Raw genomic sequence first — 20,400 nt, 5'->3', positions numbered from 1 at the left:
TGGGAATTCCTTACTGGTTCTTATCTTCCTTGTCTCAATCTATTTCTAAGGTTGTTGTCAAGGGTAAACCCCCCTTTCATCAGGGTCTTATTCGTAGGTTGTATAATTTTCATTTGGCCCAAACCACCTTGTGTGGGATCCCCATTGTTGAAATTGGGTTCACCTATAATCCCAGCTTATATGTTGATCTTATTGTCACCCTATCCAACTTTGTTGAAGTGTCACATTTGGGCCATACAATGCTCACTAGAAAAAACCCCATGCACATGGCTAAATTCAAAGCCATTGCTACCTCTAAAAAGGACCTTGTTGAGGAGCCCTAGATTGAGGAACACAAGGATGTAGAAATCATTGATGAAGATATTAACCCTTTCTCTCCTCCCACAACCATCCCCCCTTTGCTAATACTAAGCCCTTGAGCTGAATTACTACAGTCCTCACCAAGATTGTGAAGGATATTAATGATGATGTGCAAGGACATGACGATTTGTTGAAGTGTCTTTTGGGGCAGATGAATGTGACGATAAGGAAAATTAAAAGGTCAAAGGCGGCTATTGAGGTAGAAGCTAGGGTTAATACCTGGCTTGAGGACATTAATAATGACAAATTTTGGAGGTTTGTTAATGAATTTGTTGGACTTACGAAGAAGTGGGACAAGGTGAATGGGAGGATTGAAGACATGGATGCCAAGCTCAAGATGAGTAGGACTAAAATGGAGGTGGAAGAAATAAAGAATTCCTAGGAGGACCTTAAATTAAAAATCGAGCAGGCCAATTTGTCTTCCAGGAATGTGGCCGACATACATAAAACCTACTTTATAGGTTATCTAGACCATACATGCCGATTTGAATAAGAAAAGGGAGAAGAAATGAAAATAGACCAAGGCCCTATTTGCGAGCTCAAGCCCCAAAGAGTCCCCAGTTAAAGCCACCCTTGATTCTGCCTTGGTGTCCTCCAGATCTAGACTTGGGTCTTGCAAAAAGGTGTCATTCTCTGATAAAGTGTTAATTTTATGCCAGGACTGACAGGATAAAAATTCCCCCATGTATTTGGCCATCTCTTTGTGCCTTTCTTGGGTGGCTGTGCTTGTTTTCTAGTTTTTGGTCTTTATGCTTTTGCTAGTTTTCTAGTTTCTCTATTGGCTTTTGGGATGCCCTGCTAGGTTTTTCCATGTTAGTGGTTTTTTTTTTGCTAGTTGCACATCCCTCATGCACACCAGGTGTTTCTATGCATATTTTACTAGTACGAGCCTATCTCGCTTTTATTAATCAAAACAATCAAATATATTTACATAAAATTAGAACCTCATATACTTATATTATTACATTTATTACTTCTATTACAATTTTTTAAAATGGTAAGTACTTGACACTACATGGTACTTGTTTCTTCTAAGAATTAAGTGATTAATTGTTGTATATTTATATATAAAAAAGAGTATTTCATGATTTTATTGTTGGTATGTGTGTGTGTGTGTGTGTGTGTGTGTGTTTAGAGTAGTTAATGATCAAAAGAATTGTATATATATATCAACACTAATAAAAAATGTAATGAGAAAAATATTATCCTTAATGAAAATTGTTTCTGTGGCACATCAAGGTAGTTACCATTATGAATATCTATCAAATAAACACCATCTATAATGAAAACCAATTATTCATTATATAGTGAGAACCATTCTAATTATGCTTTGGTAAAGACCATAATGAAAACCTAGAAAATAGGTATTGATGCATATAATTAATTATCTCTACATTCCATTACACTTATTTGCAAGGTATCTCATCCATCATTTTTTTTTCATGACATCAGAATCTAGTCATCCCCTAAATTTTTCATCCATCTTCTCTATGTACCTTGATCTTAATAGGGACCTAACCACAAACATATAAACAAATGTAACTTTGGAAAAATCTTGACATGCCCATTCTTTGGCAATGCACTATCAAATGTCACACCATTTGGACATAACATTATCCATCCTTATAGCTTGAGGAAAATGTGTTATTCTAATGTGATAGTCCTCAAATATCATATATAGAATTATAAAAGATTTTTTTGTCACACACATAGATGTAAATTTTAAGATTTTCTATTGTGTAAATAAAATATATATAGTTGATAAATTCTTTTCATTAGTGTTGGGATGTTCTATCTTAGGAAATTGTCTAGTTATTACTAGTCCATCTATGGTTTATGTGTGGCCCATTCTACAACATTCCCTTGAGACATATTTTAGGTTTTTGATGTTCCTAACCTTAATCTAGCTCTAATACCATGTTGAACATTTTTCATAGACTAGATAGATTTCAAACTTAGGACAATCCGTTTGATCTAGAGGTGCTCTACCATAAGATATTAATTCACTTATGATTAATCTATTTATGATTTGAGTGTGACCCCTCCTTCAAAATTAGTATTTAAAGACCAACATTAAATGGATAACATCCCTCCAAAATTGTTTAGCAATATAGATCAACATCTAATATAGACCCTAAGATGTTAAATGAAAGATTAAGAATATATCAGTCATAATAGAAGAATTGCTATTCTTTATCTACCTTCAATTACAATTGTAATTGTAATTATAACACTATCATACTAATATAATATTGGAATTTTTTTAAAAGAATTATAATTCTGACCTGCTCGTTGACCATTCGATTTTAAAGAATTATGAAATACTAAATTAGTTGACCATTTCTAGTATGTGTTTTTGCTTCATACAAGGAGGCATAATAATAGCACTCAATGTCATCAACAATTCACTGATTATAAAATTTTGTTTGACAAATTCACGCAGCACACGAGAGTGCTCCTCCAAAGCATTTGGGCCAAGTTTTAACTATAAGAAATAAAAAGACAATACGTCCTCCGTGTAAATATTTTATACGTCTTTCTTGGATGTTGAATTCCAGTAGATCAAAGATCATTCAAAAGACATACAAGCTATCGACCTCTGCTAATTACCTTTTTTTTTATTCAACAACAAAATACCTGTCTTTGATGGCATCCTAAAGTGAATTCATCATGCAGAGAAGATAATGTGTTGTAAGAAGTCCATCTGGTGTTGAGGAAGGCAGGTGGAGACGAGAATGCTTTTATCGCCATCCTTTGAACATGACAAAATCATGCTTCCAATTTCCTTCATCTCTGCCATCTGCACATCCGAAGGCTTCCCCCATCCATAATCCATCTCGTACAGAGGAAATCTGGGAGAACTTACCACGTCAGTTCCGTATTGCGATCCAGCTTCTCCAAGTAAACTAAGCAAATTTCTGTTTGGAAATTCTGCCCAGTCAATCAGATAATTGATCTGCGCTTCCTCAGTGCAGGATTCGATGATTTGCTGGATAACATCTGCAGCGAAGGAGATGTCGGAATTGATGAGCGTTTTGGCAGAAGTCTGCGCCACACCCATAGATAAGCAGTTTCCAAAAAACGTTGGAAGCAGAGGCGGCTTAATCCGTTCCCTACAATTAGCCAGCACTAAGAAATAAACTTCCTCTTCCCGTGGCACATCGCGTGCCCTCATTACGCATCTCCAAAACTGCGCGGCCACTGCAACAAAAGAACTCGGAGCCCCGCTTCGTTGTTTCAGAGCCCCTATTATATCCTCTGTAAAACAGAACGTTGAGTAAACCACTTCTGTTTCCCTTTTCCTATCCCCAAATTTCTGGAAAGCCTCTTTGCTCTTTTCCATGTTCCAGCTACTAGATGTCTTCCTTTCGTCTGACTGTAAATTTTCAGGTACAAACCTGAAAATCTTGGCCCCTGTAATCCCATGGCTTACTATCTCATGGGTTTTGAAGAAAATCGAAATGGGGTTCATTTTTCCTCGTTTGAAAACTGTTCTGTCGTGTTGAGCATGTTTGGAAACTGCGACACCTCTGCTGCACTCTGCCCACGATGTCATGAAATGCCAAAACGAATTTCCGTCCGCCATAACGTGATGAATGGTGGTTCCGATGCACATCCCACCGCCCTCAAAAGCAGTAACCTAAAATACTCATCTTTCTTTAATACGTTAAAGAAAAAATTGATAATATTCTCGCAAAGGATGGGAAATGTACCTGTATTGACAGAAGCGGTCTGCTGTAATATTCATCCACAGAATCGTTGACCTCGTGAACAAGTTTTCGGAAAAAGGGCTTGTGCTGAAACCCATCTTTTTCTAGGTCTTGGAAGGCTATGTTGCTGGTTGCCTCCCTAAATTCCACTCCTCCGTCGTTGCAATCGATCTCCGGCCGGCCGGATTCAGAATTTCTCAAGCGACCCGCCAGCGGATAGAAATATACCATAACTGATGAGAGACTTTTCTTTAGGGTTTCTATTATTCAAGAGTAATCGTTTGCAGGGGGAAGTTTGTAGAAGAGAAGCCTCTGGCTGCTATTAAACGGCAATAACAAGAGATCTAGACTGGAAAGGAACATTGTCGATGGGGGGGTTGGGAAGGCCGGTTTTACAATGGATGTTCTCGACATTTTCAGAACGGCTTGCAGTTCTATTTCTACCATAACTGTAGTTGAATCAATTTCCCCAGTTTTTAGATCTCGTTGATAGGCTTTCAGATCTCTTGCATTCCCTCTGTGGGAGGAGGCAGAAGGTAGCAGGACGACTGAATCAACGTTTTTTCTGAGATTGACCGGCAGTTTTATCAAGGTTTCCGGTTTGACGGGATAGGCAGAAAGCAAAACGGAACGGTTTCTTTTTCAAATTTGACGCCCTTGTTAAAATACAAAGGTTTGCGGGCACTCTGCTCTGTTAAATTTTTTTTTTTAGAAGAAATAAAATGTTGCTTGTGTTTGAATTTATGAATTATTATAAATTATATTTTAATTGTCAAGATTTTTTTTTTTTTTTTTTACATGAGAATAATTGATGGTAATATAAAATTTTAGTAATTCATCTTTCCACATCACTCATCCATTAATTATGCAATATTCATTATGCATTAATAGATCACTGATAAATAGTTTTGACTTTGAATCCTGAAACATTTAGACTATTCCTATATTACATAATTATCACCTTGTCCTATCAGTAGGTTAATGTTACTAGCAACACACAAGGATGATAAACATAGCAAAAATAATAACAAGAAAGTTAAATCAAATTATACTTGATTTAAGGATGATAAATTTTTTCGTTCTTCCTCATCACCTTCTATTTAATTAAAATTACGCAGGTAAAATAAAATACAAATATTTGAAATCACTCTCCTACGAGAAACAGGAAGCGATGCAAGACTTCCATCTGGTGTTGAGGAAGGCAGGTGGAGACCAAAATGCTTTTACCTCCATCCTTTGCACATGACAAGAACATGGCTCCAATTTCATTCATAGTTGCGGTCTGCACTTCTAAAGGCTTTCCCCACCCATAATCTATATCATACACCCGAAATCTTGGAGAACTTATCACATTAGTTCCGTATTCCCAGCCGGCTTCTCTAATTAAATCTATAAAATTTCTGTTTGGAAGTTCTGCCCAGTCAATCAGATGATCCATCTGTGTTTCTTCATAGCAAGAATTGATCAGTTGATGTATAACATCTGCGGCGAAGGAGATGGGGGAATTGATGAGTGTGTTGGCTGTAGTCTGCGCCAAACCCATATATAAGCAGTTTCCAAAATAAGTTGGAAGTAGAGGCGGGTTAACACGACCTCTGCAATCAGCTAGCAATAGGAAACAAACGGTCTCTTCCAGTGGCACCTCACGAGCTCTCATTACACATCTCCAAAACTGTGCGGCCACTGCAACAAAAGAACTCGAAGCCCCGCTTCGTCGTTTCAGATCTTGTATTATCTCTTCTGTAAAGAAAAACGTTGTGTATATAACTTCTGTTTTCATACCGGGATCCACCCATTTCTCAAGAGTCTCTTTGGGGTTTTCCACATACCCACTACCAGATTGTTGTAAGTGCTCTGGATCCTCTGCCACAAGCTTGAAAACCGTGGCCTCTGTGATCTCACTGCTTACTATTTCATGGGCTTTGTAAGAAATGGACAAGGGATTCTTCTCTCCTCGTCTCACAAATGTTCTGTCCAGCTGTGGTGGTTTGGCAATGGTGATTCCTCTGCTACACTCTGCCCACGATGTCATGAAATGCCAAAACGAATTTCCATCTGCCATAGCGTGATGCAGGGTCGTTCCAATACACATGCCACCTCCCTCAAAAGCTGTAACCTGAAATATCCAGCGTACTTTAATAGAAAGGAAATTGATAATGGTTTCCTATGTGATATAAAATACTATAACCTGTTTTTTTAGATACCTGTATTGAGAGAAGCGGTCCACTGTGATTTTCTTCTCCAGAGAGACCGACCTCGTGAACAAGCTTTTGGAAATAGTGTTTACGGCGAAACCCATCTCTTTCCAAGTCTTGGAAGGGTATATTGATTGAAGCTTCAGTAAATTCCACTCCTCCATCGTTGCAATCAACCTCCATTCTGCCAGATTCACCCTTCTTCAACCGACCAGCCAGAGGATAGAAATGCACCAAAACAGAGGAGAGGCTTTTCTTTAGGCCTTCTACTGATGACGAGTGATCGACTAAAGGAGAGGGTGAGTAGAAGAAAAGCATTTGAAAATTGTTGATATGTAACCAAATAAGATCAAGGTTAGAGAGGAACATGGTGTGTGTCAGGGTTGGGATGGCCGGTTTCACCCCACACGTTCTCCTGAATTTTACAACAGCTTCTGCTGCTTCATCTGCCATGATTGTAGTTAGCTCAATGGCTACGAGACCTTCCTCACGAAATTAATTGTTACGGCTGTGCCATTAGACATCCGTTTGTACTTAAACTAGGTCTATCAACATCTATCAGTACTTTGTTCCTGCCTAAATTAAAAAGACTGCATGGTTTTTGTTTTGTAGTTGAATTAGCTTTTGTTCTGTAGTTAACGGTATATGCTTGTAATAGTGAAATTTGTGTACATTTTATTTAGATTTATTTAGATTTGGCCTTATATTGATGGAACGTCTGGTAAGTAGTAAATTTTGTACTAATTTTGATTATTTTATAATGAAAATAATTAGATTATATAGATTTGTAATTTTTAGGAAGAATAGATAAATTATTTGAAAACATTTGCTTACTTCTATTCATTTCAAATACTTTTCACACTATTATCCCTTCATTTTTTCTTTATATACCATCTATTACTTTTAACTACCACGAGCTACCATATATCATGACATTTTGGTCATCATCTTCTAGAGGTGTTGCTTCCTCCTTAAGTCCTTGCTCCAACACATCATTCTCTACTTGTTCTTGAGGTATCATACATGAAAGCTTTGAATTTTCAGTTCAAAAGCATTCTTTCTCACCATTCTAAATGAAAAATCTGATTTTATTAAATGTCAAGTCTTTTTCCTTTCCTTGTTACTTTGTCCTATGAGATTTCATTACTTAGGATTTCTCAAGAGCCAAATAGGTTAACACTTATTACCATTTTAATTGAAATAAAGAAGTAAAACTATAGAAAGGTAAATATCTAGCTGTTAAAATGTTGGTTTAATTTATAAATAATTTAATCGTACTTCAATTTTGTTGAGGATATAGAATAGGATGTTTTACTTTGGGATGGGAATAATTTGTTGTTCATGCGTATCCTTTTATTTTTGTTCATTGATATCTTGAGCATCATTATGAATTATTTGTCAAATTGTTTACTTTATTTTTTTAGTGTGTTTGACATTTACACGTTCTTAATTATCGTTTCTTCTTTATCATATGTTAAAAAAATTGACCTTTTTGTTTATACATTTTTCTTTTTGTGTGTATTTCATATGCTTAGGTTTTTTCTCCTATATTACATGTGAATTTTTATTTCGTCTTTACAAACACAATTAGTTTTTATTTTAAAACTTATAATTTTGCATTAATTGTCACTCATTTATTCATACATTATCTATTTATATTGCAACACATTTCTTATATTCTATCTTCCATATTAATGGTTTCTAATTCTTATATCACATAGATCTTATACCATGCTTATTATTTATAATTATTAGATACATTTATGATGTCTTACTTTTATTATTAGTTTACACGCTGATTCTTATGGTGATTAAATCTCATATAACTTGAATTCCATATGCTAGTATATATGCACTTTTCCATATGATCATTATTATGATCTCAATTTATCTTAACATCTTCATTTAATGTTCATATTCTAATAATATTTTTTATGCTCATCTTATTATAGTATATTTTAATGTTCATATTCTAATAATATTTTTTATGCTCATCTTATTATAGTATATTTATTTAATCTTTATTATTATATATTGCATCTTAGTATACTTACATGTTTCTTATATATCATGATGGTTATCATTATTTTGGTAGAATTTTCTTTCACTATTAACAATATTGTAGAAATACTATATTTTTCATCTTATATTTGATTTAACAAACATATATTACCTATGTTAAGCAATATGACTATTACGTGAGGATATATTTCATAATTTTACATATTTTTTAAAATCTTGTCTTGTCTCCTACCTCCAATTCCTTACATTATATATATATATCAGAACTTATATTTTTTAATAAAATAGGCGTCATTGGTTAGGCCACACAAGCTTAACAATCACACCTCATACAAAGTTAAAATTAAAGAAAATATGTAATAAAGAAATAACTCTCAAATGATTTGAGATTGAATGAATAAACACAGGAAGATTCCTAAGCAAGATCATCCACTAAAATAAAAAATATCTCATAGAAGAATATCCATGAGAGAAAATCTCTTATAATCTATAATTAAATTTAAACAATCAAATATTCCTTAGAAGAGATATACATTAGAGAAAATCTCCTGAGATATAGGAAAGGAAAGGAAAGAAGAAATATTATCCTAGACGATAAGATATACAACTAATAAAGAATTTCTAATCAACTTAAGATATTATGTGTAATATTAGAATCAATATTACACCAACACCCCACCTTAAGTGTAACATATAGATCATACAAACTCAAACTAAAAAAAAGGATGGGTCCTAGCATCAAGGTTTGATCAAGTATCTATTTACAAATAGATCAAATAGGGGAAAATGCATTGGAAACAAGAATCCTAACCACTTATTTCAAAACATAGAAAGTAGAAGCTACAACTATCAATTAATAATTATAGATGAATCTACACTAATAGAAACCACTACATGAGTACATCGAGGATATTGTTGAATGCTAAAAAATTGAGGTGGTACATAGTTTGCATTGCTCAATAGGACTGGTCTAAATACATAAGTGCCCATAATTTAGATAAAGAAGTTGACCGTGAAAATATAGGAAGATTTTATTTTGTAGAGATGTGCTCTTAATTGGATAGTTATTATTATATAATTCAACTAGGATGTTTCTCAAATATTTGGATCTTGTAGGCCCTTTTGGCCATTGATTGAAGGAACAAAATAAAGCTCAATGGTAAAATGACAATTTTTCCAGAAGTTTTCTTATTTATTAAGGCCTCCCCATAATGCAACTTTATTGAAATTCATTGATTTCAATATCCCAAAATTTTCATTGATTTTTAGATCTTTTTTGACCCACATCTTCTCATGCTTGTCTCTAATCTCCTCTACCTTTTCCTTTCCTTTATCATCATATTTATTCTTGTCTACCAGAGAACTCTTGTTCACATGTTTGCTTCTGCAATATTTTACGATGTGACCTATTTTATTGCATGCACGACAAACAACATTCTGCATTGGTCTGAAGTTCGTCTTATTTGGTCTCATCCTGCACTAGTTAGAGATATGTCCAAACTTCCCACAAGCATAACATCTCTTGTTTTAAAAATTATTCATTACTGCTCTGCACATATTTGACTTGCGACCAAAATGATTGCATATGAAACAATGACTGGTAAAAGTAGGACCATTGTTCACATTATTCATCTTACTTATGCATTGATTCAGCATATGACCAGATCTGGAGGATTCACCTTTCTCAAATCCAAGTCCTCGCATGTCCTTTCCATGTCTTTGACTTTCCATCATTTGATAAAGCCTTTTTGAGCTAGCATTGATTTTATCTTTGTATTCATTTGCAGTAACAAGTTCATCTCTTAGGGCAACAACCTATCTTTCAAGTTCTTGACCATTATTCCTTGATCATGTCAATTATAGCTTCAACTGATCATTCTCACAGGTAAGCCTAAAGCATTCATCTGCTCTATCCTTCAATGATTAAGTTAATCTTTATTCATTCTTCTTACGATCTTCAATATCCTTAGTTAACCTCATCAAAATGGATTGCATCTCATTCTTAAAGGCAACATTCTCTCTTGCAAGTTTCTCATATTCATCAGCTTTTTCCATGCATTGTTCTTCTTTCTCCTTTAGCTTGTCCATCAATTCCTTCCTCTTATCTCTTGTAGAGTTCACTTGATCCTTCAAGTCATTAATAAAGTCTTCAACTACATTTTGGTTTCTCTTCAAGGTACTGATCTCATTTCTTGTTGCATCAAGATCCTCAAGTGCCACATTAAGCTGTCTATGCAAACCAAAATCCATTGATTCAATCTCTTGGACCTTCCTCAAGTGGCTAGGCTTCCTGAGAGGAACTAGGCTCTGATAGCAATTTTTGGAATCAAGGAACACAAAGGGGGGGGGGAGGTGAATCAGTGTTCTACTGGTTAATAAATTTTCTGGCTTAACCTTAAACCACCGAAAGCATAAGCATGAAACTGAAATAAAGAAATACAAAACAATCAACCACAAAATCATAACACCATGATTTTTATGTGTAAACCCAAAGGGGAAAAACCATAGCGGGATTTGAACCCATAATATTATTCTAATATGGCCAGTAGCATAAAATTATTACATGAGGGGGAATCCGCATGCATTCAGGCACACTGCCTAGAGCTCATTACTCAATTACAATAAGGGCTACAACCCTGGAAGGATCACTGCCTTACTGATCAATTAGAATGATGAAATGTAATGAAAGAACTCAAAAATAGCATGTAACAATGCCTAGATGAGTTTCGGTTAAGTGCCAAATCTCTGACTATATTTTCTCTACAACTCTGATATGTTTTTTGTCTTAGTCAACTACTGAATCAAGAATGCGCACATGCAATTGCACCAAAATGAATTATTGATCACTACTTGCTCGCATACAATCATACCATACACCAAAAAGATCTTTTGCACCAGTCTTATATATCTGCAATCACAAAATAGACAATTATCAAGTCGACCAGAATATGTAACATGTAATCATGAGTCAGCTTGATCGGATCATTAAAAAAAAAAGCGGATCACCAAAAAGATAATAAAATGATGTCTCTATGTTGGCCCTATCATCCCATACACAATTCATAACACCATAATCACCAGAAAGCTTCTGGACCAAAAGCTTCTCTGCTCAACCTAAAATACTAATTAATTGGTTACCGGTTCATATCCACTTCTGGATATCAAGATCCATGATTACTAGATAGGAATCTCAAGAAGAGTTTCCATCAATGATAAACCTAAACCATTAATCAAGCATTGATATCCATTGGATGAGTGTCAATTGACAACACCCCTTGGACCCTTACCTTCTTCATGTCGTGACCCCTGAGGATCAACTCCTGATGCTATAGAATGTGCATGGGCACCAAAGAAAGCTGCTCACCCATGACCTGAAGCCCCCCCAACTGCACTCTGATGGTCACCCTGACGATTATCCATCGTCACATATATATGATGAGACTGTCTTGCATCGCCAACTATGGTATCTAAAGTTGTTGGCCGCTGAATAGATACTTGGATAGATCACTGAGGGAAACTCTCTACATCATGTCCTTGTTGTCCACAAGTAAAATAACTCCCTTTGTTGAAGCCACGAATGACTGAAGGTGCACTAGGCTATTGAAAACTACCTCCACTAGAGTTCTGCTGAGAACCTTGTGTTGCTTGTGAAGCTCGAAAATGAATAGTATGCTTCCTACTATGCTCTCTGTCACCTCGTGATTTGTGTCTGTGAGAAAAAAATATGATTTTGAGAATTGTTGTTCTAATAGAAACACTCACCTCTGAATGATGAAGGATCACTCCTAGCATGTCCTGACGCCTGAGATTGAGGACCTCTCACATCTAATCTTGAAACTAGAGCACTACCAGTATGGACACCAAGTGTACCTCCTAAAGCCAAAGTTAGGTTCTCCTCAGCCAAACACACCTTCTCCATAGCTACCTCCATACTATTAGGTTCATGCATCCAAAGCTCATCACTAATGCAGTCACTAAGACCTCTAGCAAAATGCTGAATCAACATAGGCTCATCATATACTATCCCAACGTACTACCTAATCTCAATGAACCTACTCTCCTACTGCTCAACTAACATATCCTACTGCCTCAAATCATGAAACGCATTTTCCTTCCTCTACGTCCAGTGATCTAACCAGAAATTAGCATGAAACTGATCCAAAACAACTCCCATAAAACTGTCACAATGTCCAAATGTATCTTTTTCTCCTCCATATGCCACCATGTAGATGCAAAATAACGAATATGCATGATAGCACACCTCACCTTGGTGTTACTACTATATGAATGCATAGAAAAACACCTACCCATATCCAACAACCAAGTCTTTACCTCCATACCACTGCTAGAACCATCAAAAGTAGGAGGGAAAGAGCTCAAAAGATCTCTCATATAACCTGTTGCAACAACATCCTAATCCACCTCAACTCCTGTTTGAGGTGAACATGAACGTTCCCTCACATGCTCTTGAAACTCCTCATGCTGGTTCTCCTCTTGTCTCAATCCCAAATGACCAAGAAGCTCCTAAATCATATTAAAAAACTATGAAATTGCATCACCACCTTGCTAATCTTGCTACGGTTACTCATGACGTGACCCTTCAAAAACCTTAGGACGAGGATTCTGTTGAGTACCCATATGACCACAACCTCTACCTCTAGTAGAAATCTTGTCTAAGCAAGATGCAAAATACTATAAGATGAAATCTAGGGAAACTACATGCAAGAAAACAACTACTAGGGATAATCATGTGGCTAATCACACACTAAAGTGATAATACACGCAATGGACCCAAATGAAACCAGAGTACCCAGTGTATGAACATGGGATGTGATACCAGATGTAATGCCCACAAAAATACCCTAGAGAAATACACTAACTAACATGCAAAGAGATTTTTTTTATTATATATATCTACTATTGCAACATGAGCAACTAACTACTCATGTATTTAAATATTATTAACATAACCACAAGAACACATAACACACGCGAAAATAAAAACAATACATCTAAGAATTCCATAGGGTATCTCAACGCTATTACCTAATCTATACATAAGTGATAACATAGCATCATAAGCATGATAACACAATCACCACAATAATTCTAATGCATACTAAATCTAACTTTTAATTCCTTTCATGCAGTTACATATTAACATTCACTATCCATTAGTATGAATACATCCATTTACTATACTTACATTAACCATCCCCTTTTAAGTTTATTTTAAATTACCAATACCAAATTTTCCTAAACCCAATCGCCTATTCTTAAACTAACATCATAGACTAATTCCAATATTATCTGTCACATTTTCATTGTTTCACATGATACCAAATGTACCTCGTTAAATCCAATACCATAATTTGATTAATAAACCAATATCCATGATACTCATGTTACATCGTTATGTCCTTCGAACATGTATCATCTACCATTTCATATGAATACAATGTACATCTAAATCAAGGAACATAGCTTCCAAATATATATACATCATGAATTCATTTACATCATTCTGCTACAAGTTTCATCCACAACTCAGAAGATAAGAGATCCACATCCATGCAAGAGTATCCAACAAAGAACATCCAAATCGAAGAAGACATCAAACCACCCAACCATGTGGAACCATAAGGAACTACCCCCTATGCTAGGAGATGACACAAGATCCCATTCACACTCTAGATCTAGGCTGACAACTAACAACCAAGGGGAAGACCAATACAAACAAGTGCAAGAATGCAAATCATAAAATATCCAATATGAAACTTTCATAGGCAACACATCAAATCAAGACTCAAGGCACTAGGACCTACATGTAGGGAAAAGAGTGTTATCACATGCGACAAATGGGAACCTAGGCACCTATCCTCGACATCCTTGATGCATATGCAGAGCCATCTCAACCTTTATGGAGTAAGGGAGATTAGCTTAACTGGGCTACCAAGTCCTTCCCAATCCTATCCCGAATCTCTACCACTGGGAAAGGTAGAGGGGACACCAACCATTTCTTGTCTTATTAGGATGACCTAATCTACCCAAAACCCATAAATTATTAATTATATTATCACTTGATTACAAGGCATAAACTCCCAATGAGATATTCCGATGATCTAGACTCCAAGTAACCTAGTCGTCTACTCCACACAATCCTGGTCACTCACTTGGAAGCCCACTCCCCCCTTAGCATGCTCCTAGACCTTTAAAGGGTAACAAAAACCATAAAAATAGCATCATAACCACATAATGAAGGCTCACAAATGGTATAAAAGTACTTAGAACATCCCTGAAAACTTGTTGAATATAATAGGATACATAAGGCCAAATACAAGGCATGAACCTTCACCAAAGAATAACAATCAAGAGCCAAAGAAAAAACATGATTCCAAGATAATTCTAAATCCATTTCTAGTCCTCAACAGTGAGCTAATATGCATCCCATTGGAGCTCTAAAAATCATACGTCAATAATAAGGAATTTCTCCCTCTTGCTGAGCAATCAAACACATAAGTGCAATCCTCAATGGTAGGGCTCAAAACCTCATACTAGAGCACAAAAATAATTATACAAGATCAAAATACACCATAGACAACTCAATGTAATAAAAAAATGCCTTTGGAGAAGGCACAAAATCTGAAAAACCAAACATACAAGTCAAACTGACATTCCCCACACCTTCGGAGCAGATTAGTGCTCTTGGTTCACTGTTTGGTGCCCTTGGTATATAGAATGGCGTTTTTGGTTGATTCCCCAATGTTTTGGGTCCATTTGTCAGTGTTTTGTTTTGTTTCAGTAGCGTTTTTGGTAAAAGTGCATAAAACTAAGTAAAACTGACATATAAGGAAGGGGCACTTGCCCAGGTCTATATAGGGGCTCAAGACAACCCAAAAGCACTTCACATAAGATTTCAGAGATTGAAAAATCATAGAGAAAACACAATATTAAAGATTTACATACTCACAAAAAGAAAATGACATCAAAAACATTTTCCCAAAGTGTTGAGATTGACACCCCGCTTGTACATCAAAAAAGGGAGTCCTAACAACACTAGAATAGCTACAAAGAAGCATTACTAAGGCTATCCAAAGACCAAATACATTCTTAGACCTTCATAAATGGCCTTGGCCAAAAAGACAAATCATAGTGAAAATAAATGCAACTCTCAGCAAGCTACAGGAGACCCAAACTTACAAATTCAACACTATAACAAGGGAGATGCAAAAAACATAACAAAAAGGGAGATCTAACTCCAATTCAAGGATATTAACCAATATAATTCATAGGAAGATGAAATTAATATGATAAGACATAGAGGAAAGACACAAGAAACACACTCTCGACAATCACATTTTCAGAATTTTGAGAACAACCAAATATAAATCTATTTACCAAAATCTCTTCCCAAACCCAAATTTAATCCTTCAAATCTCAATTCTAATCCCCCAAGCAATCCTTAAACAAATCTAGGATGCAATCTTTGAACCGGCTCAATCACAATCCAAACAAAGGTAGATTCCAAGAAGGGAAAATCCAACAATCCAATTAAGCCAATCTTCAATCCAAGCTTCCAATCGGATTTAGAATCCAAAATGCAAACCAAAATCTGTCGGATGGTAACCCGACAGTATTCACAGAATGCTCAATAAATAGAAAATAAACTCCAAACTATAGAGAAATCTCGACCAATCAAAAAATTTGATAAAGTATTATATTATACCTACCATACATGATTTTGAGGTAAATATTATTTACTTACCCATGATTTGAAAATAACCAATCGAATAGAAGGGTAAGTAAAATTTATTATATATATGTTTATATAAATAATATTAATGTAGCAATATAACTATAAATAGATCATTAAACAATGATAAATAATTAAATAATCAAATTAAATAATAAATCAATAATAAATAAATAAATAAATAATACAACTATATTAAACCAAATAAATTAATCTCAACAATAAATAAATAATAAAATAAATCAAAACAATAAATAAATAATAAATGGATCATTAAACAATAACTCAAATAGATTAATCAAATTAATCTTAATTAAATAAATAAAACCTCATCAATAAATAATTATCCATTAACTAATTAACCGAATAAGTAAACAATAGTCATACTATTGGATAAATTATATTATCCCATTAATTAATTAAATAATAATCGTGCACTCACATCACTACAAGAACCCTGCAAACTTGTCATCACCAACTCAAATACAACAACATATATAATAACATATATCATATAATAGGAAGACAAGTGAAAGGAAATCACAATGTCATATCATGCTCATGGATGAGTGGTATCAGGTATGACATCGAGACCCTTATCACAAACGCATTAGAAGACACTTGCAATGAACAAGCATTATCATAGTCATTATCATCATAAGATAGGGTTAATACACAACATGAATCACACATATAAGACGAGTACATATCAATCATGAAAGAGTAACCCATCATGACAATAATCTAGGAATTCCATCATCCATAAGTAATAATGATGTCAAGCACAATATAATATATCTAATATCCATCATAAGTAAGTAAACCCATAAACATCTAATCAAAGCATCACAAAATAGTCTAAGCTATTCCAATATAGTCTAACGATGCACAAAAAGGAAAGGTGAATCAGGGAGGGGTACTATAGTAGGTAATAAAAAAATAACTATCATATAATTTGAGATTGAATTAATAAAATTAGGAAGATACAAACATGTTTATAGTGAAAAAGGATAACGACTTCCAAATAGAACAATGATATGCAAATCCATGTACAATGAGTGATAAACTAGCGTCTACCTAACAAGCTTATCCCCAAAAATAAAAATATCTTGTAGAAGAGATATTCATGAGAAACAATCTCCTATAGTTTTTGGGAAGAATCTCATAAAAGGAAATGTTCATTAGAAGATATATACATTATAGAAAACATCCTAAAACATAGGAAATGAAAGAAAAGAAGTTTTCTTATCCTAGATGATAAGATAGAAAACTAATGAAGACTTTGTAATTAACTTAAGTTGTAACGTGAATTATTAGAAGAAATATTACACCAACATTATCAACATTCATTTATGTGTCTCCTCTCTATCCTAAAGTTTCAAATTTGGATAATGATTCTTCCTGGATAGTTATTCAAAGGATGAAGAAAGGTCCTCCTAATTTAGATTATCTCTCACACACCAAGTCTTTAAATACTAGGATGTATGTCAAGCATTAGTTTGTCTTGATGTTTTTCCCTATTTAGTTATGTTTTTTTGTTCTATTTATACTCAATTTTGTTGTTTCTAAGGTTGCTTAATTTTTCTATTTATGAGCTCTTTGTACAAGGTTCTCAAAGTTTTCAAAACCCTTCTTAATAAAAAAAAATCCTTTTTGAGTTTTGTTTGTATTGACCATCTCATAATATTTTCCATGTTTGAGAAGAAATTGATAATTGATACTTCTATAGTGTCAAAATCATATGGTTATAGTCACATGACATATTTTTGGCATATTCAAAATCTATCACTTTATCAAATTTTTGTTACATTTTTTATTAGATGAAGTCCTTTTATATTTCAACTAGCTAGGAATTTTACTAATCTATGTTTGGATGAAATTGCTTACCATTTTTCTTTACATACTTCCTACTTTTGAGGATAGTTTCCATGAAATTATGATCGAATCATTTTCTCCATATGCAATAAATGTACACATTGCATGCCTCTTCTATTTTACAAGTGTTTAAGGGGTACTCACTATCAAGAATACAATAATCATCACTCACATTTCTATGTTGATTTATTGTTTATTTTTATATGTTTCATCACAGTATTTACATTCCTATTAAAGTGGAGGAAAAAAGTACTCGTAAAAATGACAAATATTAGGTCCAATTTTATGATAATGTAATATATATGCGTGTGTGTGTGCGCGTGTGTGTGTGTATATATATATATATATCCATGTGTGTGTGTGTGTGTGTGTGTGTGTGTGTGTGTGTGTGTGTGTGTGTGTGTGTGTGTGTGTGAGTGGCATGTTCTTATCTAAAAAATGGTCCCCAAAATTATCATTTCTTATGCACACCACTCATCTTGAAGGGACAAATTTGATCTCTAGATGTCCCTTTCATTACCCTTGTCTATAATTATAAAAGTAGAAATGATTAGGAGCACTTCCATGTACATAGGTATAAACCTCATGCTTCTAAGTGAAAAATCCAATCATGAACCTTGTGACTATTTTTCTATTAGCCATTGTAAAATTGAAATAGTGCATGGTTATTTGGATTTTAGTGTTATCTCATTGTATTTGAAGATATTTGGCTATTTTAAATCATTGAAAGAATAAGAGGAAAAATCTAAGATAATTAATATGGGAGCAACACAAAATGTTATAATTGCATTATTAGCTTGCATCAAAATTTTACGAATACTATATATCCTTACATTTTTCTTCAATTTTAGCTCATCATTCTTAAATTAGTCCAACTATAAACTTTAGCAAGGATAAAAAATAGTCTTATAGCAGTTTTCAAAATTTTGTTCATTACCACCATCTCACAATAGACATAGGTTTGCCAAGTTGAGGCACATCTATGACAACATTTAATTCTTCTCTAGTCCATTCTTGCTAATAATGTTCAATTTCTTAAACTAGGTTCACTTTTGTAGACAAAAATATCAATTTGTCAAGTGTGGATTTAAACTCACTTAAGATGTAGTTTTTAAAATATTTGTTCAATAATACCCTTTTTTTTTTTGGATACAATGATGAATCAATTCCTAACATTTTCAACAAAAGAATCTTCTATTAACATTTCAAATTAAATATCATATTTGATTTAATTTCTTAAATTCAGTCCTACATTTAATCCTTAATTCTAAATTCCTCACACAATTTAATTGTTTAAAATTACAATATCTTTTTAACAATTAGTAAACTCAATATTGTCTTAAATATTTTTCTGCTTAATTAAAGATAAACTATTCGAATATCCATCAGTCACAAAATGGTAGAAAGTGACAGGCATTAAAAATTCAAGATTATTACAGGCATTAAAAAATATACCTTTTGCTAAAATCTTACAAACAAAAGATTCCGTCTGCGAATAAGACACACATATATATATATATCTTATGGCTACTCAGCAACTAGGCAGTTTTTTTAATCAAAACTTTATTAATATAAGATTCCGTCTGACTAGATAAGGATTATGATGGAGCATTTTTTTCAATTTACTTGAGCTGACTAGAATGATAATTCGTTTTCAATCAATATTAATATCCGGATTATTAATTTGCAGTGATAATATCCGGAACAACGTAGTCTGTTTACATCCACGAAGCTCTGCCAAATATATGTTTGGCTATCAAAGAAGTCAAAACAAACACAATGATTAGTTTGAAGGGTTGGCTTGAGCAGGTTATTTGTACAAATATGAAATCTTATCAATTGCAGGTTATTTGTACAAATAATTGCATGTCTAACTCTAGTTAAGGGATGGATGAAATTCAAGTTATATATTGAAGTTCAAGTTATATGTCGATTTTTTATTTAAAAAATCACATTTCTTTTAAATCTGTCATTATACAAATAATAATTTGGTAAAAGTGAGCTTAAAAAGGAGAAGTACGATGTACTTACGTTTTTCTGAGAGTATTTGGTAGATTAAAACTACCTTAAAAATTTGTGTCAAAATTACATAATGAAGCTTAGATAAATGTTCATATTTGAGGTCTCTACTTTCTCCTCTTGGTTCCTCACCTTGGTCCAATCCAAATTTTTTGTGAGGTTGAGTATAAAAGAAAGTCTTATCCCCTCATTTGCAACATCTCTCCACAAGTTTCTAATTCAATTCAAGTGAGAAAACAATCAAGCATTCTTAGAGCAATGAAGGAGAAGTTAAGTATTTAGATTTTTAAGCATTCAAGATGACATTTGTGATCGAATTTATATGAAGGCATGCATAGAAGCATCAACCTTTCATGAAGACTTCAAGGCAAGGCAGATTCATGAGTGAATTTATAACATTTCCATTCAATATTTCATTCTAGATTTAGCCTATGCCCTACAAGGGTAAGCTCTCTTGTCTATCTAT

At 34.0% G+C, this 20,400-nt stretch overlaps 2 protein-coding genes across 2 annotated transcripts; both read right to left on the bottom strand.

Moving 5' to 3' along the window:
* Window positions 1-2,938: 2,938 nt before the first annotated feature.
* On the bottom strand, window positions 2,939-4,737 carry LOC131045467 (spermidine hydroxycinnamoyl transferase). Its single transcript, XM_057979049.2, has 2 exons — window positions 4,074-4,737; window positions 2,939-4,000 (listed from the first exon to the last, which is right to left on the bottom strand). The coding sequence occupies exons 1-2, from the start codon at window positions 4,299-4,301 to the stop codon at window positions 3,029-3,031; spliced, it is 1,200 nt and encodes a 399-aa protein (XP_057835032.2). The 5' UTR covers window positions 4,302-4,737; the 3' UTR covers window positions 2,939-3,028.
* LOC131045451 (hydroxycinnamoyltransferase-like) lies at window positions 4,338-6,718 on the bottom strand. The gene is made up of 3 exons (XM_059208312.1): window positions 6,259-6,718; window positions 5,219-6,167; window positions 4,338-4,707 (listed from the first exon to the last, which is right to left on the bottom strand). Exons 1-3 carry the CDS (start codon window positions 6,716-6,718, stop codon window positions 4,338-4,340), a joined length of 1,779 nt encoding a protein of 592 aa, XP_059064295.1.
* Window positions 6,719-20,400: the final 13,682 nt, after the last annotated feature.

The sequence above is a fragment of the Cryptomeria japonica genome, chromosome 7 (assembly GCF_030272615.1).
Source record: "Cryptomeria japonica chromosome 7, Sugi_1.0, whole genome shotgun sequence".
Taxonomy (NCBI): domain Eukaryota; kingdom Viridiplantae; phylum Streptophyta; class Pinopsida; order Cupressales; family Cupressaceae; genus Cryptomeria; species Cryptomeria japonica.
The sequence above is the reverse complement of the archived record's forward strand: the minus strand, read 5'-3'. Positions and strand labels throughout refer to the sequence as shown.